The following is a 27,736-nucleotide window of genomic DNA, read 5'->3' as shown; positions in this document are numbered from 1 at the left end:
ATAAACTATTCAACCATTACAGTGTCACGTAATAGTGACAAATCCCCGTAGTGTGGCGGACCTTTGAAAAACACCGAAGCACGAAAAGTCATCATGAAGGCAGTGTTAGTTCTACCAGTTTTCTTCTGTTTAGTGAACAGTGCGCCGAAATTAAGGGTGGGTGAATTGTGGTTTTATTTCTCTCGTAATCTCTTTATAAAAAGCGGTTATTAGATTTGAAATAATAGTTTGTGTAACTAGTGCGTGATACAGAATTTTTATATAAGTGTTGATTTCAACACACGTGTATAAAATTCTTCATGCATATGTTGTACATTATATTATTTCTACGACTTTGTATTCGGTAGGTGAGTTTCGAACAAATGGCTAGGTAATCCCATATGTTAATATAGGAGACTCCAAAGGTTTGTTTAATAGTATTTGTTATACTGTTTATTAACAGTAGTAGTACAATTTGATGGGTTACTAAATCTAACCAATCTGAAATTGTTTTATAATAATTAAGTTTTTTTATAATGAAATGCAATTATTCGGTTAAGATTTGTAGTGAATGTACCTCAACAACATAAAAACTTCCCGAGTTTCATATTGTAGTACCGAATTCGATTAATATACAATTTCTTATGTCTTTCAGCCAAGAAATTTTTTTACTGTCTACATCTCTTTTGTCTTCTTTTAAAACTAGAAGTATTCTATATACATTTTTCTTTTTCCAGTGATATCTTTGTTACGGATGTTAGAAATCACCAAGATCACTCTAACGTTCGAAGATATTTTAAACGGTTCTTGTCAGTTGCGACCATCATATCATCTAAGGTTCCTTATCCTAGATATTCTCTTTTTGACATAGTCTTTCTCCCTCTATTTTTCCTTAGAAAATGAGACGAATTTTGTGTTCAAGATATTGCAGTTTTTCTTTTATTACTCCAGTCGACAAGGACGAAAAGGCCACTGAACCTCTAAAAAGCATATAAACAAGCTGAATTTTGCCAAAAATGTCAGTTTTAGGACACTTAAAAAGTATTGGTTCTTACCAAGAATCTGTACGTCATAAAAAATGTTTCTAATAAAAAATGTAGCTAAAATAATTTTGAACAAAAAAGTTTATTAGCATTTTTAAACGTTAGTTTAAATTTAACCGTTCCCTCAGAAACAAAGATTGAAGCAATCGGCGTTTTTGAATCTCAGTTGAGCACTCGAAATCAATGCTTAATAAAATTTGTATCAGCTCGACGCTAAAAATTCAATATCTTTTGATCCGAGTGTCGTATCGACAAAAATCAAGAGTGCAGCTTTTGTATGCAATTTTTATATTTTGCCGCAAATGAACTCAGATTTTTATAAAGGCGTGAAATAAATAAACCTTGTGCGATTTTTGCCATTTTTTATTATTTTCATGTGATCAATATAATATATCCCTTTCATTGACTGGCCAATATGAAGTTTCTATAACTAGAACCCAATCTTCAACATCCATAGCATTAAATTTTAGTTTTGAGTTTTGGCATCAAATGTGAGGCATTTGAAATATGCTTAAAAAACGCTGAATTTAAACTTTCACATTACAAACGATCTAAAAGGTTTGAAACTGCTCTTTTTTAATTACACTAAACTCTAATTTCACTATTTGGGGAGTGAGTCATCGTTTGAAGGCGTAGAAGTGGGGAAAGGCGTATGAAAATCCAGTGGCGTACACTCACTTTTATTTCAACGTTAATTATATTATATTGTTTAAATATTATTGTTCAAAATAGGCCACAATACATTTATCTGCAGGTTTTTACTGAAGTTTCCATCTCTATATCCAAAGACCGTTTTCAAAGATATAAATTATAGTTATATTTATTTTATTTATTTATTATTATATATTTATATATTCTTATATTATTTTCTTTTTTTTTTCTTAACTTTAAAAACGATCTCTGTAATAGAGATCGAAACGTCAGTAAAATAAACATGTAAATAGATGTATTGTGGCTTATTTCCAACATTCTCCCTAAAAATACGGAATGCCACAAGCAAAAAGCCACAGAAAAATAAATATTGCTATCATTTGTATATTTGAAAGCGATCTCTTTATATAGATATCGAAACGTTAGTAAATTAAACATTTCAATTAAATATATTGTTACTTATTCCCAACATTATTTCTAAATATACAGAACGGCAAGCAAAAAGCCATAGAAAAATAAATATATCTATTACTTGTATATTTGAAAACGATGTCTTTATATAGAGATCGAAAAATCAGTAAATTAAACCTATAAATAAATATTTTGTGGCTTATTCCATACAGTCTCCTAAAAATACAGAATGCAACAAACAAAAAGCTATAAAAAACAAGTAATTTTGCAGAAAGCTTACTGATGCCACCAGGCTGTCGCGGAAGTTACGCTAAAACGTCTTTTGACGTGACCCGTCCTTAAAGAGTTACACAATGAAATTTTTTTAAAACAAATTTTAAGACAGTTTCCACACCACCCGGGGGGTATGTCTTGTGGCGCGTCACTTTTTTTTAAATGGGTGTTCGCCAAGAGCCATATTGTCCCATTAAATAAAATAAACAAAACACTTAAACAGTATAAAACAAAACAAAATAAAATCCTATAAAACAAAATAAAATTCTATAAAAACAAAATAAAAATAATTTTGGATGTAACAAAACATTGTACTATTCTATTTAAACACAAACACTATACACACTTACTATGTTCTTCTCGTTTTTCTTTTGTTTTTGTTTTTTTTATGCTGATTTTCCTACTAAACTATTAGAAAATATTATTCGCTGTCTAAATCTGAAGATGCAGTGCTACTATCGCTGTTATTATCTTCACCTGGTGTAATTATAATTGGCTCTAGTAAAACTTTGACATGAGTGTCAAGTTCCCACATACGATATTTTTCTTTAATTATGTGGCCTATACATTTAGCCCATTTCTCTGGAGTTAAGAGATAATTAACCAGATAAGTTCAATGGGATTAAGTTCGCAATGATAAGGTGGTAGACGTAGAACTTTGACACCATAATCTTTTGCAGTTTCATCCACAACAAATTTAAGATATTCACTTTTCCTTAACCGTGCAATGTCAAGTAGTTGAATTTTGAGCATTGATTCTTCGTATGCAATCCCATTTTCTGTAAGCCATTCTTGAATTCTCCCTTTCCGCCATGCCGTCGTCGGTAATTGTCCTAGTCTGCGGCTATGATATGGCGCATTGTCCATAACAACCACAGACCCATATTAAAATTTTGGTAAGATTCTCTTAAACCAGCGCTCAAATACTTCAGAAGTCATTTCGTTATGATAATCACCTGTTTTTTTCGACTCAACTTAAAGCAAACCATCATCAAGGAACCCTGTACCACTTCTTATATGGGTGATGATTAAACGCCGTCCCTGTCCCGATGGAGCTTTTAATCCTGTAGACCAGCCTTCTATAAATGCTTCGCGTTTACTTTTGACATTTAAATCTTGCCAAACTTTTCCAACTGTATGACCTTCGTTAATCCAGGTTTCATCCAAATAATATATATTTTGCGTCCTGTGCTGCGAATTTTTCGTATTTCTTCTAAATATTTTCTTTTCCATAGAATAATTTCATTTTTTTCTAATAGCATACTTTTTCTGTTTCGTTTTACTTATCGAAAGTTCATTTCGCGTATGGTTCTGATTAAGACCCTACGAGATATCTTGGGTAAAGAGTCATCGTTTTCGAGCTCTTGAGAAATTTTTTTCAGTGTTGGAATTTCACTCCGAAAATAAAATGAATGAATTTTTCGACGTAAAATATTCCTTCTCTCGTCATCGAAAACAATGCTTTTCCTACCTCTAGTTTTACCTTTTTCTTGCTTTTTATTTTCCGATGTATTTTTAAGTACACGATAAATCCAGCTAACGGATAGTTTTGTTAAACTGCTACAAATGTCGACCACTTGGCTAACATTTAATGCCATTTTTCTGCCGACAATTCCTTCATAAACGTTTCGTATCATTACCTTCTCTTCGGACGTTAACATTTTCCGTCTCTTTTGCGGCTTTTCATTTTTGGAATCAACATCAGAATTTTTCTGTCTTCTCTTGGAACAACTCGGTTTTTCGTCCATTGTATTTCAATAATCTGTGTAAATACTACATATACAATAATTTCAACAATTCTGTATAAAAATATAACTAAAAATTTACTATAAAACACAAACTATAATACTCTTATTATCAATAACACGTTTTATCAATACTACAATACAGTATTGTTAAAACAGTATTGACAACAATAAGTTTACAAACTTATTACATAAAATATACTCAAAAAATGCACTCCCCATAGAAACGCCAATGTAAATGAACCATTTCTTCGGCGAAAAAATAATAAAAACTAGTTTTACGGCATGTCTGGGTCCGAATTCCGTAAAACGGAATTTCCTCGCTAATTCCAACATTGCCAAACGATTGAAAAATAATGTTATAAAATATCGATTTTTATTTTATAAATTTAAATATGTAACGAAACGGAACATATAAATAAAATTTATTTCATTACAATTTTGTGCTTAATTTTTACTATTGAAAAAATCATGTTTTTTTGTTTTTTTATGACGATAATAATCGCTGCGTGGAAGAATACAGGTTTTGTATGACCATAATTACTACTTGTGAACAAGAATTGGCTACACTATACGACAACTTCTGGTCAAGTCTACTATAGAGAAGCACAAATAAATATACTACTTTATATATTCTGTAATTTCATATGAGGAAACGCAAATTGCAATCGAGAAAACAGGCAGTTTTCGAGGGCCGCTGTGTACATTTAAATTTGAGGATATTAGGCGTCTAAACCATGAAATCACTCTTCTAAATTGAGGGTTTCTACTATAGTACGCGTTTCAAAAGTACTTAACTTCTGCTATAAGTTACACCTAAAACCGTCTTCGTGGAAGCATTTTCCGTGACGTGCGACTGTTTGTAACAAAAAGTTTAAATTCTGCGTTTTTGAGTCATATTTTAAATGCCTTCTATTTGTTGTCAAAAATCAAAATCGAATTTTTATGTTATAGCTTTTGAAGACTGATTAAAATACATGACTGAAATATTTACTAAAAAACATTATCAAAAAGATAATAAAGTTTAAAAGAGAAACTTTTAAATTACCAGGCATCTAAAAGTTGATTACTAACAGGTATACAATTAAAATAATAATAAAAGCATAGAACATACCCACTAAGTCACTACATGTAAAATGTATTTTAAAATTTAAAATTTCGTTTGTTAATGTTGGTTCATTATTTAAACAATCAGTTGTTTTAACATCATAGGCGTTCTGAAATTATCTATTTGTTTATTTTAAATTAAATTAAAATATATCTTGTTTAAATTTTTGACATGTTTTTTATTATTTATTGCATTATATTTTTTTTATTTCTGTAGACTGTAGGAGCTCCCTCTTTTTTCTGTTATGTTCACTTTTTAAGATCTTAGTTTTGTCCAAATCATAATTATGTTTATTTTCGTTTTCATGTTTTGTGAGGGCGGTTGAGTTTTTTGTCATATTTATAAGAACGTATTCTTGAGTTAAGTAGCTGACTGGTTTGTTCAATATATACCCCATTGCGATTCGAACAAGGAATTTTATATACAACATGCGAATTTTTAAATGAGGAGTTTTTGTTTTTAGCTCTGTAAAATTCTTTTTCTGCAGCCGTCCCGAAAATAAAACTTTTACTCCAGTCACTGTGGAGGAAAAGAGGTCAATACCTCTAAATTTTTTATAACTGAATCGATTTTGCTAATAATTTGGAATTAGGCTTATCTTACCTCCCTCTTCAAAAGTTATATATGCGATAGGTGAGCTTTTTATTTTTAAGGGGTGAAATCACCTCTTATTGAAAATAATGAAAAAAATTGATATTAAAGCATTTTATGGATTTAAATCGTGTTAAATTAGGTAATTGAAATATTGTAAATTATATTAATGGATATTGTTTTCAACCCTTAAATAATCTTAAAAACCACTCCTTTTATTAAAAATAATTGTAAAAAATCGTTTAACAGGTTCAAACGCTTTTGTAGTGCATTTATATCATCTACAATGTAATTCTCTGTTTATATAAAATAATTTTGGTTGATTGCAACACTTCAACCCTTAAAAACTACCCCCTATGTCAAAATATATAAAAAAATCTTTCTAAACAACTCCAAAAGTTTTTAATGTACATTTATATTCAAAAATTGATAAGAAAGATCAATAAAATATTTTTTGATTGGTTGCTTATTTTCAACCCTTAAAAACCACCTCTATGCTCACGAAACAAATTCCCCTTTGGCAAATGTCTAAATAAAAAAATTAAGTATACTCATGCTGTTTTTATTGTAAAAAATTATGCATGAAAATACTTTACATTAGAAAGTATACAAAATATATTTACAAAAATAAAAATTATTTACAATATATCAAATTATTCATTGTCTGAAGCGTCATTCTCGTCGTGTTCTAACTCCACCTCTTCGTCTATTGCAGGACAGTTTTGACAATTGTCGCCAGAGCATGTTCCACACGTAGCATTGCAAAATAGACCTAGTGTACGACAGCCACACGCTGAGCCGCAACCCTTTTTGCAATTGCAAAAAATCAGTTTCAATAGTTCTTCTGGTGCAGGTGAACTTGTCATTTTTATTGGTTGTAAAATATCATCACTCTTGAACCATCCCCAATCCGTTATATCAATCTCTTTGTTTCCAAGCCATATCTGAGTTTGCAAATAAACTCTTTTGATATGCTCATTCAGGGCACTTACAGTTGGTACAAGAGATGATAATTTAACTGCACTATTTTTAGTTGTGGCTTTAATAAACGATTCGTATCGCATTTGTTCAAGTAATGATGAATAATCTTCGACCTTATTCATTTTGTTCATGTGGGTGTCTTTGGCAAGGCCATACAGCAAAATTGTACAGTATCTCCCAGCTTCTAAAATGTCTTCGAGATCTAAAGTACTCCTGTCATTGGCACTCATTGGCGGCTTGCCCACGCAACTTCAAAGGAGTGTCGGTTCTCTGTGTTCGTTAGTTCTCTGAAGCAAATGTTCAGTTTAGAGGTGCCTATATTATATACATAACATATACATGTATGTATGTATGTATTATATACATATTTGTGTGAGTGTTAGTATGTCTGTTACCAGTTTTTCGAATATACTTGAATAAAGCATTTATATATACAGAAAATAAGTTGATGCTCCAAAATATAAATAACATGCTCCAAAATTTTTTTAGAATAACTACGTTAATTTTTAAGCTACAGATTAAAATATGTTAAAATTCTTTCTTTTTAAATAGTAAAGGGCCAAAGTGCTTATTACAGGTGTGTCAGTCGCTGTATCTCAAACTTCAATTGGCTATATCTCTATTATTTTTCGAGCTACGACAAAAATAAAAAAATCAAAATTTTTGTTAAAAAAAAACTACATTTTGGTATAGAACCATTTTTCACGTATCTCTTATAGTTTTAGATTTATTTTGAAAAAATGTAAATTTTTAGATAATTAAAAAAAAAGATTTTTTAATTTAAACATGATTTTTTCAAAAAATACGCATTTTAAACAGGCTAAACTTTTAAAACTTATAAATAACACTAAAATAAAATGAATTGTAAAAGATATACGTTTAATTTCAATTCTGATCGAAATAGTGTTACTTATACTGCTAGTTTTTTTTTAAACGCTAGAGTAATTCAAATCCTTTCCTTCGTATTTCGCTTTGTTTTAATCGAAATGGCTTTTAACATAGCTCATTTTAAAGGTTTTTTCTAGCTCTTTAAAAAGTGTTGTATGAGTTTTTATCAAAAAAGTTGTCCATTTTCCGATATTTGATGTTAAATGCATCGAGTATAGTATCCCAAAAACAAAAAGTCATCTTCAAACAATTATAAATCGCTTAGTATTGTATTTATAAAACTTCATAAAAAAATATTCTCTTTGTTTTTTTATAAGCTTTTTTTTGCTTATTATAGATTTTTCAATAAAACTCTTTGTTTTTGAGTTATTCGTTCAAAATCATTGGAAAACCTGTTCTTTTTTGCGAAAAGTTTACTTTTTCAAGTGCGTATAACTCAAAGAGTATTAATTTAGCGAAAAAAATTTATATGACATTTTTTGTTTATAATTTGATTCTATATCAATTCCCGGGGTTATTTTGAGTGTAAAAAGTTCAACCTCCTAGATGGGGTGCCAACCACCCCAGGGGTAGAAGCACACATCGACACCATATAACTTATGTTTTTTGAGTAATTTACTACCCACTGTAAAAATTTCAGATAAATCGGTGCAGTTATAAAAAATTTAAAGGGAAAATGCCACAGTAAGTGGACTATTTCGGTATGATTTATTAAATCGAAAGTACCATTTTACACAACTCGTACCGAAAGTAGCTACTTTCGGGACTGATTTTTTCACTTTCGGGACGATTTTAGGTAGCTAGGTAACGGCTTTGACAATAACATCAACTTTGTATTTTAATATGACAACGCTTGTCATTTAAGATTCATAGTAACTTTAAAGTGTTTAATAAAAGTTCATAAGTTAAGTTTATCCATATCTTCTTTTTAACATACAAAACGGTTGCAGAAAAAATATTGTATGTAACAAGAGCCAAAAGTAATTTTACGAGACTCGCAAGATTCCAGGACTCGCCTACGGCTCGCCCTGGAAACTTCCTACTCGTCTCGTAAAATATCCCCTACGGAACTTGTTACGTAAATTACTATTTCAAAAGATTGGGCCCTCTATGAGCTACTTTATGAGCTACTGTAATGTTATTTTTAGACAGAAACTGATAAACTGATGTTGCAAATTGTACTGATAAACCTTTTATATAGGGGAGAAACATATAATTTGTCTTTACCATTTTAGTTTTGTTGTTATTCATGTTATTGTAAAATGTATGCAGTTGCGATTTGAAAGTGTTTTCGATAGGATGGTGTGGGTATAAATTAAGTTTAAGTGCTCTTTTTGCTTTTTTTATAGCCTAACGTCTATTGATAGGATCGGAAAATCTGATAGCTCTGTCAGAAAGGCCGATAACTAAAGAGTTCTCTTGAAACAAGAGATGATAAGGGTTAAAATTCATTCAGATATCTCGACGACCAGGTTTTTTTGGTGTATGATGAAGTAGTTATAGTAGTATTTTTTCTATGTAAAGTGAGGTCCAGAGAATTGATTTGATATTTTTTTTAACTTCTTTTTCAAAATAGATATTTTGCTAAATGAATTCAATAACTTTCACCAAAAACTAAATTTCACATTAGAAGTTGTGGGCTAACCTTTTTTTAATAACCCGCTTTAGAGAAAATACATCTACATCTACATTTGTCATTTCTTTTTCAATTTTATTTTTTATTATTTTTCCATAGTCTTGAAATAGAATGAATTTATTTTTTAGATTTCATATTGCAACTTAGATTTCATGTACTGTTATTTAATTGTTGTAACGGTGTCGTGAATTGCGGTCTTGCTTCAGTCATAAGTTGTGAGTCATGTTCGATCCAAGATCTTTCGTCTATTGAATCTATTCTACTCACTTCTGTTCTGTTTTTTCTAAGGTTTTTACTATTTTTATGCTTCCATTGATCTCATCGACTCTCTATAATATTTGTTGAGCTCTTCGCATTTACTTTTTTAGAAAACATTTTTTGTTTTAGTTACTAGATTTTTTACTTCTCTGTTTGATCTTGCGTATGTTCGTCTCTTCTATCTGGGTGATTTGTTTGCAGCCACTTCTGATATTCTTGTTTGTTATTGCGTACTGCACTATCTATGTCATTTCTCAACCACAATGGAGTATTAATACTATAAAACTGTATATCCCTCTCCAAAAATTAACTAACTTTGGCTTACTTATAAAAGAGTCAAAATCCAATTTCATTCTTCATTGCCAGTTGTTATTTGTATATCAAGATATATTCAGAAGTTAATATTTTCGTTATTTAAATTTTTTTTGTGATTGTTTAATATATTTTCTGAAGACTTTTTTTTCATGTCTTTGAGATTAATGTTAATCAAATGTTTAGCTTTTTTAATCTTCAGTTCCATTTTAAGTTTCAGGTTATAACTCATTGGCGCCCATTTTGTTTGCAGTTTAGCTACATTCAGTGTTTCTTGTTTTTCTTTTGTCAGACTGTTATTTAATTGTTATTTACCTTTATTTATCTATCTGTCATTGCTCTGTTGTTCTTCTATCATCTATATCCCTACCCATCCCCAATAAAGCTTCTGAATTAAGCAACGTGGTCTTCTTAAGTTTTGTTGAACGATCAGCTTTCTATTCATGTAATTTTGATAGCTTTTCTGTTACAATGTTATCTTGTTTTCCATGCCTACTTCTTTCTTCTAACTTATATTTGAACATTCTTGAAGATGCTTATTCCACCATATTGTAATTTTTATATTTCTGTAATTTACGGTGATAACTTCATATATCTACACTGCTTTTTCTGTTAGAATTCTCTTAAATTCTTCTCATCTCTCTTCCAACATTGTTTTATTCTAGTTAGTGTTTGCTCTGTTGCTTTTATTCTACTAGCTTATTCTGTGTATCTATTTCCTCGCATTTTTAAGTTTTAATGTTATTCATTTATATATCATCATCATCATCATGTGCAGCTTTATCAACCGTTTCTAATTACGGTGCAGCCTCCCTTATTTCAATGTTATTCTATATTCGACGATGTCTTAGTTATACGTTGTTCTAATAATTTGCGCTCATTTGCGCCCATATTTTTCTATCTTGTGCTATTCGAGACCACGTTGTTCCTGTTAATTTTCTAATATCCTAATCCCATTTGAGATTTGGGCGCCTCTTTGGTCTCTTAGCGTTCCTGGGGTACCACATAGTTGTTCTAGTGGTCCATCTGTTATCTGTTCTTCTTGCCATATGTCCTGTCCATTGCCATTTCAGGGATTTTATTCTTTGGATTACATCAGTCACCTGGGTTTGCCTCCGTATCCATTCAATTCTTTTACGATCCCTCTTTGTTATCCCTAGCATACATCTTTCCATTACTCTTTGAGTTACTTGGAGTTTCGACGTTATTTCTCTCTTTAATATCCAAGTTTCACATCCATATGTCAAGACGGGTAATATGCATTGATCAAATACTCTCTTCTTGAGGTATAGTGGCATTTTGGACTTGAAGACTATGGAATTTCGTCCGAATGCTGACCACGCTTGTTTTATTCGCCTGTTGATTTCCGGAAGTAGTGATCCCGATTTATGTATGAGCTGTCCCAGGTATATGTATTCATCTACTACTTCTAGCGAGGTTTCATTAATTTTTATTTCCACGTTGGCGATCAGATCATTGCACATTATTTTAGTCTTTGCTAGTTTCATTTTTAGGCCTACCTCATTGCTGGCTGTATTAAGGTCATTAATTTGCAGTTGTAATTCTTCAGGACTTCTAGCAATTAGAATGATGTCATCAGCGAATCTAAGATGGTTTAGGTATTCTCCATCTATACATAGACCTTGGTTGTTCCAGTCTAATTTCCGGAAGATATTTTCTAAGGTTGCAGTGAAGAGCTTAGGGGATATGGTATATGGATATGATATTATAAATATCATTTATATATATATATATATATATATATATATATATATATATATATATATATATATATATGTATATATATATATATATATATATATATATATATATATATATATGTATATATATATATATATATATATATATATATATATATATATATGTATATATGTATATATATATATATATATATATATATATATATGTATATATATATATATATATATGGTTTCAGTTGTTTTCCGGGTTTGACTCCGCGTTAAATATTTTTGGTTTTTAGAAAAACCATTGTTTTGACGACGTTTCGGCAAGGTCACACTTGCCATTGTCAAGTCAGATTCTGCTTCGTCTTGATGTTACAGGCGAACTGATTTCTCGGTCGCTGCACGCTGAGTTTAAATATCTTGTTGCGCTTCTTGTCATTGGTCCTGTGCGCAGAGTGGGCGTGGTCTTCTTCGCTATTTTAATTTTTACGTTTTTCTGCAGAATTGTTTTCCACGTATTTGGGAGTCTTTGGGCATCATCTCTGGTGTTTAAATTTTTCGGATGTTTTTCGATCTCTATGGCTTCTCTGATTACACGTTTGGCCTTATTTTCGATGTTGGCTAGCATTGTTGTTCCATTTAAGTCTATTTTATGTCCTGTGTTTATGACATGTTGTGCTAGGGATGAAGTTTTTTCTTTTCTTTCGATGGCGTTTCGATGTTCTTCGCGTCTAACCTGTATCCTTCGATTTGTTTGTCCGATGTACGATTTATCGCAGTCTTCACATGGGATCCTGTATACGCCTTGATTTTCTAATGCAACTTTTGTTTTTGCTGATGGTAATATGGTTGCTATTTTTCTGTCGGTGTTAAAAATAGTTTCTATTTTGTTTTTTCTTAGAACTCTGCTGATTTTGTCTGTCGTACCCTTTATATAGGGCAGGATAGTTTTACCGACTGGTTTTTCTTCTTTTTCTGGATCTTTGCTGTTGTTTCGGGATTTATGTGCTTTTTCAATCATGAACATGGAGAAACCATTTTTTCTTAGACTTGTTTTGACTTTGTGCATTTCTTCATTCTTATGGTCCTCATCTGCCAGTTTCTCAGATCTTGTTATTAAGGTTTTTATTACCGAATTTAATTGTGCAGGATGATGGTGTGAGTCTGCGTGTAAGTACCTGTCACGACAGACAAAATCAGCAGAGTTCTAAGAAAAAACAAAATAGAAACTATTTTTAACACCGACAGAAAAATAGCAACCATATTACCATCAGCAAAAACAAAAGTTGCATTAGAAAATCAAGGCGTATACAGGATCCCATGTGAAGACTGCGATAAATCGTACATCGGACAAACAAATCGAAGGATACAGGTTAGACGCGAAGAACATCGAAACGCCATCGAAAGAAAAGAAAAAACTTCATCCCTAGCACAACATGTCATAAACACAGGACATAAAATAGACTTAAATGGAACAACAATGCTAGCCAACATCGAAAATAAGGCCAAACGTGTAATCAGAGAAGCCATAGAGATCGAAAAACATCCGAAAAATTTAAACACCAGAGATGATGCCCAAAGACTCCCAAATACGTGGAAAACAATTCTGCAGAAAAACGTAAAAATTAAAATAGCGAAGAAGACCACGCCCACTCTGCGCACAGGACCAATGACAAGAAGCGCAACAAGATATTTAAACTCAGCGTGCAGCGACCGAGAAATCAGTTCGCCTGTAACATCAAGACGAAGCAGAATCTGACTTGACAATGGCAAGTGTGACCTTGCCGAAACGTCGTCAAAACAATGGTTTTTCTAAAAACCAAAAATATTTAACGCGGAGTCAAACCCGGAAAACAACTGAAACCACATATAGCTCCCGCGGAAATTTCAAATTCAATATATATATATATATATATATATATATATATATATATATATATATATATATATATATATATATGTATATATATATATATATATATATATATATATAACAAGTAAGTCTTCTACAGCTGGCGCGGCTTCTCGCATCCTAATTTCCAGCGTTTTCTGTCGAAGCAATCTTCAATTGTTAGATCTCTGGCGGTCATTGCATCGTCGACATCGTCTCTCCAGGATCGTCTTGGTCTACCTCGTTTTCTTCTAGTTGGCGGAGTCCATTCTTCTATTTTTTTTGGCCATCTATTTTCAGGCATTCTCTGAAGGTGTCCATGCCAGTTAAGTCTTTTGGCTTCGATTGTGTCTATTATGTCTAGATCGATTTCCATTTATCTCCGAATATCTTCGTTTCTCACCCTATCAAGTCTAGTGAGCTGGCAACATCGTCTCCAGTAGTTTATTTCCATGGACTTAATTTTTAATTTGTTTCTTTGGTTTATTTCCCAGAGTTCGGCGCCATACAGCCCAATACTTTCTATTATTGTTTTATAAATTCTTCTTTTATTTTCTTTTGTTATTTTTTTATTCCATAATAGTCCGTGTAGCTGTCTGGTGGCTGATCTTGCTTGGCCAATCCTGGAGTGTATTTCTTCGCTACTTCCTGCTTTTGATGTTATTTGGACTCCCAAGTATTTAAAATTGTCTTTTGGTTTTATAGTTTTTCGATTTGTAGGCTTTCTGGTTTTTCTCCTACAACTAAGTACTCAGTTTTTTGTATATTAATTGTGAGGCCCCATTTGGTATACTCATCTTCCAGTTTTCTAAGCATGTAGCCTACATCACGCTCGTCTTCAGCTAGAATGGCTTGGTCGTCAGCGAAGTGTATCGTGTACAATGTATCATCTCCGATTGGGATGCCCATATTGTAGCACTTTCTTCTCCACACTGAGAGTGCCTCATTTAGATATATTTTGAAGAGTGTAGGTGCTATGCAGCAGCCTTGCTTTAGGCCCTTACTAATAGGAATTTCTCTAGTTAATCTATTTCCAGTTTTAATGTTTGCCGTCATATTTTTGTAGAGCTGTTGTACTGATTGTATATTTTTTTTGCTTATTCCTCGTTTTTCCATTGCTACCCAAATCATTGAAAGTGGTACACTATCGTATGCCTTTGTCTGATCTATAAAGACTATATAAGTTGAAAGGTTGTGAGCTAATCTTTTCTCGATAACTTGCTTTAGAGAGAATATACTGTCCATACAGGATCTGCCTGCACGGAAGCCATTTTGTTCTTCAACATCTGTCATCTCTTTTTCAATTTTGTTTTTTATTATTTTTCCATACAGTCTTGAGAGTGAATTTATGACACTTGTCCCCCTGTAGTTTGAACAATTCTTTCTATCTCCTTTTTTGTAGATGTTGTTAATATGTGCTTTTGTCCACTCCGGTGGTAAGTCGTGTCCATTATAGAATAAGGTGAAGACATACGCCAGTAATTCCCGTAATACTTGTGGGCTATGTTTTAATAATTCATTTGGTATACCTTGTGGTCCGCATGACTTCCGATTTTTTAGAGTTTGTATTGCATTCTCGACTTCCTGTACTGTTATTTCATCGTCTCCACTGAATTCCAGTTCATATGTTGTTGAACTGATGTTCGTGAATTGAGGTCTTGTTTCAGTCAAAAGTTGTGAGTAGTGTTCGATCCAAGATCTTTCTTCTATTAAATCTATTCTACTCGTTTCTTTTCTGTTTGTTCTCAGATTTTTTACCGTTTTCCATGCTTCATTCTTTAAATTGTATCTTTTGTATATACTAAAAAATGTTAGTTTATACATATTAGTTTATGTTTAATTAGTTTTGAGCAATATCCAAATTTTGCTCGCAGAAATTATTTCCCATTACTGCATTTATATAGCATTTTTCATATAAAAATGCTTACACCTCATTCAAGAATTAATACGTCAGAACCCCACAGTGTTGCCAAAACATCAGAATAGTTAGTAAGTGAGGAATTTTTAAAATGTCACCCTTTTGTCAAACTATTATATTAACAGTAAATACACTTAGTTTTAAGACTACTGCAACACACTAAAATACATAAAAAACATTTTAATACTAAATTATATATTCTACATTATAAACTTACCTCTTCTAGGGCTTTAATGGTAAAAACGTCCAGGCATTATTTCTTGTTCAAAATAATCTATCTTATATGAAAGCTTATCAGCTTTCTACATACTATTTATTTGTTTTTGCATAGCACAATCACAATACACAACCATAATTAGTTTTTAAAGCTATTAATCTAAATTTAATATGTATTTGTAAATACAATTTATTAATATATATTATATTATGATCAAATTGTGCAAGAAATCAAAACATAAACAAAATTCTTACTCTAAAAAAGCGGCAACAATTTATACACTTTTGCCACACGCTGAACTGTCAATAAAATTTGAAGTATTCCCGTATCAGTTGCGTACAATTGTCTAATATATTTAATAATAACAAATGTTTTTGATTATTTAATCAATATAATTCTAAAATTTCCAATATAATGATGATTACATTATTCTGATTATTACACCATGTTGACGTCTATGAAAGATCGTTCAGTTCCGTATTATTAGCTGTGTTAGGAAAATTTGAACTCTAAGGTTGATGTTCTGGAAATTTTAAATACAAGTGACGTCACTTTGTATAACTCGTGACGTGCAAGTGTTTTACTTTGAAAAATGGTATATGTAAGATTTTTTTCCTGATCTCTTCATTTATCTCATTCCTCTATTCTGATTTCTACCTATTCTTGAATTCCAATCATCCATTATTATTAGCTCTTTAATTTGTCTTTTTAATTTGGTCAATTATTCCCGTACTGCTTTATCCAATGAATTCCAATCTTCCATAATGTATAACACATGATGCTTAAAGTGATCAGTTTATGAGAAAAATAAATACAAAAGCAAGAAAACTGGATTGAAACAAAAAATATTTTTTTAACAATTTTATTACAAACATTTAGAATGAATAATAAAATGCGTTAGGTTTTCACGGCCACCGTCTAACTTATTAAACTGTTGGTTCGGGCTGTTAGGCAGTTGTCTTCTGAGATTAATTCTCGACGTTTTGCCAACACTAGGGGTTTCCATCTTCTGGAGATGTTACTGCTTCGCAGCAGTACAAGCGAAGAACATCAGCTCACAAGCGAAGCAGTTACATCTCCGGAAGATGCCAACCCCTAGTGTTGGCGAAACGTCGAGAAGTAATCTCAGAAGACAACGGCCTAACAGCCCGAACAAACACATTTAGAATGAACATTTTACTACCAAAAATTTTTACAGTCATTGTTTAAAATAACTGCCATTCACTTCCATACAATAGTAAAATATATTTTGAAATTCTTCTCTGACATTGTTTAACACGTCTGTATTTAATAGTCGACGTTCATCTTCTATTCTTTTAATAGTCGTAATTCATCTAGAGATTCTGGTTGAGTAGCATAACTTTTTGGTTTTAAATACCCCCATAAGGAGAAATTTAGTGGTTTTAAATCCGGTGACCTAGGTGGCCAATCCATCATCTGTCCTCTTCTACCTATCCAACGAGCGTGAAAAGTTTCGTTTAAAAATTGTCGCATAGGTAGAGCAAAGTGTGGAGGAGCTTCATCATGTTGAAATACAACCAAATCTTCGGAAAGGTTATCATCGTTTTCTACTATTGTTCTAATACGATCAACCAGTTGCCTAAGAAACTCAAGATACGGTGCACCATTTAAGTTTCCAGTGATAAAGAAAGATCCGATAATGTAATCACCTACCACATCCTACGTTTAACCTTTGAGGATGCTGTGTGTGAAATTCACGCACAATATGTTGATCACTCTCAGTCCAGTATCGGCGATTATGTCTGTTCACCAAACCATTTAAATTAAATGAGCATTCATCCGAAAAGCAAATATTGTTTACCAATTGTGGATTCTTAATGATGCAATGTCATTAATTCGCAAAATTCGAGACGAAGATTACAATCTTCTTCATTTAACTCTTGTACCAATTTTATTTTGGTATGGACAAAAATTAAATTTATGGAGGACTCTAAAGGCTGTAAAAGATGAAACACCGATTTCTCTGCTTAGTGTTGACAGTGACTGTGATTGCTTAGCCTCTAAGTTAACTTATCCTAAAACGGTCACTTGGATTGCTTCGTTATTTGCAAGTCCCTGTCGGTTATGTTTTTTATTGCAAACTAACCCTGTGTCTCTAAATTTCTGCATCAGTTCAATCACATACTTATGAGTTGCATGACTATTATGGTGTGTTTCATTAAAAATTTTAGCAGCAACTCTTGCACAATTATTATTTTTATAATATAAACCTCCAATTTCGATTCTTTCTTTCACAGTGTAAACCATTTCACCGATCAACTTGCACAGGTATCAAAATGGTCTGTTACAAGTTATAACAAGTTGTCATTCGCTATTAACCGATTAAAATGAATGTCCAAATAATATCAAAAACCTTTGATATAACTTTAATAAAAAGTGAAGTTTTTTGTTTCTTGGTTTTTGAAGGTACAAATAGTATGGTTAAATATTTAAAAAGTTATTTTGTTACAGTCAATTAAGGTGAGAGAGATACTATCTTATTAAATGAAAGGTTGTCCATCTCATAAACTAATCACCTCAAGCCGAATGTATTATACATTTTTAAAATCATTACAAAAATGAGAATCCAACTATAAAATAAAAAAGAGGGGAAGTAATTAAAAAAAATAAAGGGATGGTACGGGGGGTGAGAGGGTGCATTTCCCAGCAAGTTTTTTTTGCGCTTTTCCTAAAAATTAGAAGTTCATTAAGTTATTTAAGGTTATTAGTTTTATCTGAAATTCATCATCATCATAATGCAACCTGTTCTGTCCACTGCTGGACATAGGTCTCTCCCATTTTTCGCCGCTCTTCACGGTTTATCTAAAAAGCACTGTATATATACTCGTATTCAAGATTCCTTAATTCTTTTTCTCAATGGATTTTGTGTTTAGACATTTATTATTATTAAACTTATGTTTTTTTTACTATAAGCAATTAATTTCTATTGTAGTACAACCTAAAAAAAGCAGGATTATAATAGAAGTAATTAAATGCATGCTAAGTAAATTTTATATTATTTGAAGAACTATTGTATTCTAATATAGATATATAACAACCAACAATCAAGATTGATCTTTTTGTTTAGCTTACACCTCAATTCCTAGCACCGCCTTCTTTACTGACGTTGCCCAGTAACGCCACTAGTATAAGAACTGACATCAGTGACTCATTTCACTGTGAAGGAAGAGACTATGGATACTATGCTGACGTAGAAAACGACTGCCAACTGTTCCATGTGTGCTTGCCAGTCACGTACTCAGATGGAAGAAATCAAACTTTCAGGTGGAGTTTTATCTGTCCGGAGGAAACAGTTTTCAACCAGGTAAGTCTACTATTTGTATCTAATCAGGTATTTTGTTCCTCTATCGAAGCCTTCTGTTCTATTTTTTAAACCGGACGTATTGCAGTTAATTGGCTGATTATACATATTTTATTAAATATGATTTGGAACAGTTCGTGCTGTAAAAAGAACTATTCCAAATTAACAGTTTTTTTAAAAAGAAACCACAAAGAAGATGGACATGGCAAAGTCCTAATAAAAAACTCAATACGAAATAGATTTTATTATCACGGACAAAAAACACACCGTTAAAGACATCACGGTTCTAAACAGATTTGTTACCAGTAGCGACCATAGAATGGTAAGAGGTAAAATAGAATAGAAATAGAATACGACAAGCTTAAAGAAGGAGAGGTATAATATGATTAAAAAGAAGAACAATTCAAAACCATAAATGAAACCATCAGATGTAGATAGTTTTCAGCAATATATTTCTGACATACTTAGTAGTCCTGAAACAGAAAATAATATAAACTACTTAAATAATAAATTAGCAAATGCCTTACTGGAAAGTCAAAACAAATTCTGTCCTAGAACTCAAAAAGAAGAGAAGATTAGCCAAAATACCAGGCAACTAATGCAGAACAAAAGAGAAGCGAGACGGAAACTAAAGCCGATAAACTACAAATATAAAATAAAGAAATATCCAAAACTGTTCGACAAGACACTCGAAAATACAACCAAGAACAAATCGAACATACAATTGAGAACAATAGAAGTATGAAAGTATTAAGAAAAAGACTAAGAACGGGGACAAGACAGAAAATAAGGATTAAATATAGAAATAGTGAAATGGTCATCTTACCACCAACAGAGAAGAAACTCTTAAAATAGTTGAAGACCTCTACAAGTTGCTGTACACAAGCCAACATAAAGCAAATAGCAGACAAGATCTATCAGAAATATTAACAAGGAAAAAGGGCATTGTCAACCAAGCATGAGTACTACTACCAGAAATCACAATAGGCAAAATAAAACTAGCCCTAAGAAAAGCTAATAAAAACAAATTTCAGGTGTACATTGTGTAGTTACTAATGCAATCAAAATCGGAGGCACTTGCCTACTTAAGAAAATAAAAAACCAAGATGTGCATTTGGGACAGTAATATACCCGACAAATGGCACAATGTTGAGGTAATTCTATTGTACAAAAAAAGAGATCCCCATGAATTAGAAAATTATAGACCTATAAGCCTTCTTAGTCACCTATGCAAACTCCTTACAAGAATAGTAACGAATCGTCTTGAGAAGCAACTTAATTTCTACCAGCCAATAGAGCAAGTGGGATTTCATACCGGATTTGGAACAAATGATCACCTACAGAGCATTAAAACAGTAATAGAAAAGACTATCGAATACATTCGAACACTCGTTCCAGATTTTGTAGAATTCCATAAAGCCTTTGACACGTTAGAATTTGACAAAATCCTGGAAGCACTACAAGCATGCCGCATTTACTACCGATATATAAGGTTAATTACCAATACACAGAATAACGCAGCTATGTCGGTGAAACTACATAAAAACACGGATCATATCCCAATCGGCAGAGGAGTCCGAGAGGGTGATACCTGTTTACCGCAGTACTAGAATATGCTTTTAAAAAACTTAACTGGGAAGAGAATGGTCTTAACATTGACGTTAAAAGATTAACAAATTTGAAATTCGCAGACGATATAGTTTTGTTTTCGGACAACCTCAAGGAGATATGTACAATGCTAGATGAACTTCAGTTAGTGTGTGCCAGTGTGTTTTTTAAAATCTCCAAAACAAAAGTCATGACAAACCTAGTACCTAGCAAAATTATCAATATTGGAGACAACGAAATAGAGCTGGTGGAAAAATACATATACCTTGGACACATTTGGTGTAAGAAAAATATATGTTAAATTGAGTTTAAAATATGTTATAATAAACAAAGTAAGAAAACTTGGACTGTAGGTGAAGATTTTACAGGCTCTGTACATATTGTTTACATTTAACTCTGATGGTAGATAAATTTTCTTTTTGTCCGGTGTCCGTGTATAAAAACTTTGGCGGCCTTTGAATGAAGAAATGTGAGCTATTATGATTTCTATATCAGTCTTCTTAGGCCTATTTGTATGCTTGCCCCGGGCATCTTTTGGAGAACATCTGCTCGTTGCTAAGCTATTTCTAATTCAACGGATCTGCATTTCAGTAACACCAAAAATACTACGAAGAACTTTTGCACAAATACTTACGTCTTTTCCCGGTAGTCGAATTTTATACATAAAGGAAGCTACATGTGGTGAATCTTGTTGATGTCGAGCTTTGTTGTATCTTTATTTCCACTGTCACTGTTAGTACTGTGGGTTGGTAAAGCTGCTTGTGGAATACGACTAAGTTGTTTCTGGACAGGAGTAACGCTAATGAGGCTTAATAAATATGAATCCTGCTGAATATGAATTTTTGGTATTCATATTAGTAAACATATTCAGTAAGTTAGAACGTTGTTCCTGTGTTATTACATAGAAGCATCGGTAACGTTTACACCTACAACCAAGATTGAAGTCATAAGCATTTTTTTACAACTTGTTATTATCGAAAAACTTCAGTCATTTCCTGTTGTTTGACCTAAAACATCCTTATCACCTGCCTTTATGCGTTTTGTGAGCAACTTCATGTATTTTAGCTTGCTTTATGGTTTCCCTTCCATTTTTCTGTTTTCGTGGTTGATCTGTAGTACGAATTTCGCAAATGTCGCATCTATAATATTAGAGGTATTGTGTTAAACAGTTTCCGACATGCTGAACTATTTTTCTAATACAAAGGAAACAAACACCACCTGCTAACAAAGTTAACAAAGAACGCACATACCTGATAAATTTATAGACAAGATCATCCACGCTTAGCCATGACCGTTGACTAAGATGTGACAAGTGTTTTTACAACAAAAATCAGACATCTTTGATTTTTACACAACTGAATGTGTGAGATCGATAAAGAAACTAGTAGTTCAAGATCCCAGAGCGATCATACATAACTTATTTTCACACATATGAAACCTTAAAGTCTGAGTAGCGTCTCGTGTGCTTTGAATACCTGCGTATTTATGAAACTTGCTGAGTGACACCTGGGCAGGTACCAGGTGAGAAAGGTAACTAAAAATAAGAGCTATTTAACTTAAATTTACATAACTGATTTTTATACATATTTTGTAGAATATTATTTTGAAAATACTGTAATAAGTGTCAGACACTTGTCATGGACCAGAACTTTTGTCAGACGATTTAAAGCTCCACTAAAATTAAATGAACTTTACTTACTTTTACATGTCTGATTTTTAAATATGTTATTAATGGAACTATAATAAAGTTATATTTAATCAGTCAGACAAATTAAAATGACCAAACATCCCTCAGACACAAAAATTAGTTAACCAGAAGTATGAGCGCGAGAGTGCTGTGCGCATGAGCCTCACAGTAAAAAATTCAAATACATTAAGAATACTTACTGTTTTCGATCCGATTAAATATTTTTGCATCTCTATTTAAAAATCAGACAAGTAAGTAAAGTTCATTTAATTTTAGTGGAGCTTTAAAGCGTCTGACAAAAGTTTTGGTCCATGACAAGTGTCTGACACTTATTACAGTATTTTCAAAATAATATTCTACAAAATATGTATAAAAATCAGTTATGTAAATTCAAGTTAAATAGCTCTTATTTTTAGTTACCTTTCTCACCTGGTACCTGCCCAGGTGTCACTCAGCAAGTTTCATAAAAATACGCAGGTATTCAAAGCACACGAGACGCTACTCAGACTCTAAGGTTTCATCTGTGTGAAAATAAGTTGTGTCTGATCGCTCTAGGATCTTACTCTATAGTATTCTATGCGAACAATATATAATGTCAAATTTGCAAAAAAATGGACATGTGTTGTTTTTCAAATAAATACTTTAATTTAGAACACAAGGAATTTTAGAAAAAAACATTTAGCGAACATAATACTTTTCTAACCTAGAGGCACAAAAATAGGAGAGACGCAGTTCTATAAAACTATACATTAAATGTTTTATTCGCTTTGTCGTTTATCCGTCCGTGCATCCAAGGCGATGTTTAGGCTTTTTAGCAAGTTTGGATTCAACGTAGACCAGAAAGCTAGCCTGCTGCACAATATTAATCTTTATTCGGTTTTGGGACTGGAAAGAGTAGCATTGAGTGAGCAACTCAATCCTCCCGATAGCACATTAGACAAAGTTGATAAATCAAGTTTTTATTTTAAAAACAAGTGAAAGATTTGTGGAGATATAAAAATAAGAGAAGTAGACGAGTAATCACCGATCCAGAGTCACTTTTAGTGGTTCGCCAGAAAATATCAGCAAAAACTTATCTTGAGAGTTATTAACCAGAAGACAAACGTTTTGGAGCTATCAATGAACATAAAATAGACAGGCATTTGGAACATCAACACTGGGTAATGGAAGATTGGCAAAATTTATTATTTTCGGATAGGTTAAGCTAGGCTTCAAGTTACCAGATCTGTAATGTTTCGGTGAGAGATCTTCGATGGCTTTTGGCTGTGTGTTTTTTATTTATACATGATACTAGATCAGAGTTTCCAATGTTTTTTATGGAACACAAGGTGTGACTATTTTACAATAGTTCTTATTTCCGCCGAACTTTAATACCATAGGGCAGTTATTCAATATGATCAAAGTACATACTAGAGCTCGTTAACATTCTAATAAACTTTGTTTCAAATTAAGAAAATAACATTGCGCTTATGGAGATCAGCAGTGTTGCCAAAACTCTCAGGCAAGTGTTGCTATTAGATTGTCGATAAATGATTCATTCTAATCAGAGCCGTATTCAGCACTGTGTAGTTTAGTTAATTAATTTTACTAATAAAAGGATATGTAGATATAGGAATACAAAGTAATGCATTATAAATACTTGTTTCTTTAATTGACAGATATAGGTATGTAATTATTATAGGCTTAATAAAAATAGTTAACTTTTACTATTATTTAAGGTTACATATTTATTAACGCTTTAGATAAGATGTAACTAAAAAACACAAGTGTTTAATTTTAGTTTCATGATGTAAGTAACAGCAACAAATATATATATATATATATATATATATATATATATATATATATATATATATATATATATATATATATGTTATATTTTCGAATTTGGCAGTTTGTGTCCGCCGATTTGCACACTATCACATAATTTACTCACTGCATATTAACATTATCCTCATCTTCTCTATCATCGCTATTACTTTTATTACTGTCACTGTCAACCGTCACATTTATTACCACAGAATCAATATCGTCCACCAACCCGTCAATATCCCAAAATTTTTACTCTTCCTTAATAGCAAGTTTACAATAGTTTTTCCAGTAGCGGCGGTCTTAAACTCTGTGTCTCAAGTCTTTTGACTTGACTCCATACCATTTAAATTGGATTTAACTCACAATGGTATGAAGGTAGTCTCAAAATGGCAACATTTTTCTCTTTGCACATCTCGTCAATTTTATCTTTTATGTATTTTTCTTTGTATATGTTTAATGTTTTTTAGTTTGATCTTTATTGAAGACTTGTCTCGGAATCACTTTTTCTCTCCTCGAATGGTACGAAGCGTTGTCCATTACCACAACAGTTTTCTCTGGAAAATTAGGAAGCAGCTTTTCCCTAAACCATTGTTTAAATATAGGACCATCGGGGGCCTCGTTGTGTCGGCTGTTTTAGGCCTGTTGACAACCCCTTAACAAACGCATCCCTGGTTGAAGTCACTGAGAGGTCCTTCCATTCTTTGGAAACACTATGTCCAACATTCACGCACGTTTTATCAAAATAAACGACGGTGTATCCTTGAAAAATAATTTTTTTATCTCACGCAAATACTGATGCCTCCATTTTAGAATATCGGGCCGTTCAATCATGCTTGACTTTACTCCTTGTTTGGAAAAAACAGTTTATTTCATGGAGTATTCTCCACATTGTTGTGCGTGACATGTTTGCTAAATCTTTGTCTTTTTTAACCAGTGCATAAACTTTAACAGTTTTCAATTAACATTTAACTGTAAAGTCAGAATAACTATAAAGAACCACAAAGCATTATTATCATTATGTAGTCAGAGTACGTCAGAAATTCTACCATGTAGAATATTATGTGTACCTTGGCACCAACGTAAATACAAAATGGGAACAGGCCACAGAAATTAAGGCGAGAATAGAACGAGCTAGAGCAGCATTTAACAATATGAAAAAGCTCTTCATAAGCAAGGGTTTCTCTCTTCCCCTAAAACTACGTCTAGTTAAATATTACATTTTTCCGATCTTACTATATGGTATGGAGGCCTGGACGCTGACAGAGACGCTCACGAGAAAACTAGAAGCATTGGAAATGTGAGTGTACCGACGCATTCTTCGTATATCCTGGACCGAACATGCCACCAACATAGAGGTACTCCAAAGAATCGGAAAGGAGAAAGAAATCGTGAGCACAATTAAACAAAGAAAGCTTGAATATCTAGGCCACATATTGAGACATGATAAGTACCGTCTACTGCAATTGATTGTCCAGGGGAAAGTAAGCGAGGGCCAGGTAAAAGAAGACGCTCGTGGCTCCAAAATCTACGGAAGTGGTTCGGGCTCACATCGGTCGAACTATTCAGAAGCGCCGCAAACAAGATCAGAATTGCCATGTTGATAGCCAACGTTCGCAACGGACAGGGCACTTGAAGAAGAAGAAGTCAAAGAACGACATAAAATCTCGGACATACGCAAACTGTAGCTGGACAACCGCGCTACACAAAGCGGTCCGTTTAATTGTTTATCTTTAATATCCGGCAAAATGCATGATTTAGCTAAGCAATATTTTCTACTGATTTTTATGATTCATAATATTCTCACCGAAAAACAAATAAACTGTCGTTACTATAATTAAAATAATATAAAATAAAATTATCTTTTGTAAATACTATTTATTTAATTTAAATCATTTTCTCTACTTTTATTCTCTTGTTTCGAATGGGAACTTTTAGTCAATTACGTTAAAAAACATTAATTTTAATTCATGTCTGTGGAAATGAAAATACAAACAATACAACCCTGAATCGTGCTTGTGTTCGTCGTGGCATCGCCGCGCTTCTATCGTCTATAAGAAATACATGGCTCTATCTCCGCAATATTATTTTCTTAACGTGGAACGCTCTATAGCAAAATAGAACAACTGATTTAGGCAGCTTTACATGAACACAAAATCTGTCCCAAGACGGAAATATCCTAATTGAAAGCATACCTCGTCGGATTTGTTCTTGTATTTGAGTTAGAGGTAGCAATACTGTTTATCGAACGAAGAAAAGTATTGTTTTTGTGGAAATACCGAAAAACTTGACTAACAGGAATTGGTATTTTACCACTTACATACTTTATGTAATAATTTTGTATTTTAAACTGGTTGGTATTTATTTAACATATCACATTTTTGATATTACCCTCCAGTTTGTATTAAATAAAATTATAGTTAAACTGCTTTAAATTTCAAAATGAATTTTTTATTTTTAGGAAATGTTTACATGCACCAGAGCTGACGAAGCCATTGATTGTGCAGAATCACCTCGGTTTTACGAGTTGAACAGAAACTTCGGCAGCGAAGAAATTATAGGAGAAGTCATTGATTCTGTTGTACCTTCGACGCCAGAACCTCACTACCTTGAAGAAGCTACCGCTCTTCCAGACGTTCCTCAAGGTCTTGGCCGAAACCTTTCCAGAAGAGGGGGAATTAAGCCAGATCCAAAAAAACAATAGAAATTTTAGAATTATAAATTTATACTTCAAGTTCAAGCTGATATGTCATTTTTAATTGTCGTGAAAATCAATACGAGCCGTAGTTTTGTCTTCTATTACAGTTACTAAGTCGTTTTTTTGTTTTATCTTAGTTACGTATTTTGATAGCCTTATCAATTTTACTACACGTAGAAGTGCTATCTAGAAATCTAATGTTATCTCTTTTATTTTATTACATTTCGTTACTTGGCAAAGAGTCATTGTAAAATCTTTTTATGCCGTGGCATATTAAATTTGCTCAGATCGGACAAAGTCCTTAGACTTCTGTTCTTGTCTTAAGACTTCTTTGCCGCCTTAATGTCAAGGAAAAATTCAATAGTCCTTTCCAGCAGAGTTCACAGTTAGTCTAACGAGAGTTCTCTATTATTTTATCTTTTCCTTAAGTTTTTTTCCGTAACACAAGAGTGTGATTTGTAAACTTAAGGAAAACTCTCTTCCTATACTAGTCATTATAATATGTTTAGATTACTTGCAGATTTTTACATAATTTAGTCTGCAGTTTTTTCATAGTTTTTTTGGGATAGACAGAGTAAGTGTAAATGTTGCCTTTTATATTCGATCATAGGAAATAAATTAGCAACTAAAATGAATAAAAACATACTAGAGACTTCATTTCCTGTAAAACAAATATATAGAAATATACTTTTATGCGACATGAATGTCTAATCAGCTTGAATTGATTATTTCTAAGTACATTACCCCGATGGCAGTGTTTCATAAATGTATAAGACTGTTAGCAATAGTATTTTTTAAGAAAATAAACAAGTTATAATTGTTTCTCATATAGACTGCTACTTTTGTATCAATATTTGTTAAAAAATATTGACTGATTTTAGATAAACGAAGGCAATTGTACAATAGGTTTAATGAATTCTGCCATCGTGTGGGTATTTCTAGCATTATTAGCATTCAAATATTGTTTCAAGCTTATATTTAAATTATAAATTTTTGACAGAATT

The 27,736-nt window shown here is 32.4% G+C and overlaps 1 protein-coding gene across 1 annotated transcript; it reads left to right on the top strand.

Moving 5' to 3' along the window:
• Nucleotides 1-27,736, top strand: LOC140449397 (uncharacterized). The gene is made up of 3 exons (XM_072542556.1): nucleotides 1-156; nucleotides 18,697-18,933; nucleotides 26,496-27,736. The coding sequence occupies exons 1-3, from the start codon at nucleotides 94-96 to the stop codon at nucleotides 26,736-26,738; spliced, it is 543 nt and encodes a 180-aa protein (XP_072398657.1). The 5' UTR covers nucleotides 1-93; the 3' UTR covers nucleotides 26,739-27,736.

Source organism: Diabrotica undecimpunctata, chromosome 9, assembly GCF_040954645.1.
Source record: "Diabrotica undecimpunctata isolate CICGRU chromosome 9, icDiaUnde3, whole genome shotgun sequence".
Lineage (NCBI taxonomy): Eukaryota > Metazoa > Arthropoda > Insecta > Coleoptera > Chrysomelidae > Diabrotica > Diabrotica undecimpunctata.
This window is presented reverse-complemented; position numbering and strand designations above follow the sequence as displayed.

What these genes read in the sequence shown, in the direction of transcription:
- LOC140449397 (XM_072542556.1), top strand. Translation starts at nt 94, where the DNA reads ATGAAGGCAGTGTTAGTTCTACCAGTTTTCTTCTGTTTAGTGAACAGT. An exon ending in ACAGTGCGCCGAAATTAAGG is followed by an intron (nt 157 to 18,696) that starts GTGGGTGAATTG and finishes CTTTTTGTTTAG; the next exon opens with CTTACACCTCAATTCCTAGC. An exon ending in AGGAAACAGTTTTCAACCAG is followed by an intron (nt 18,934 to 26,495) that starts GTAAGTCTACTA and finishes TTTTATTTTTAG; the next exon opens with GAAATGTTTACATGCACCAG.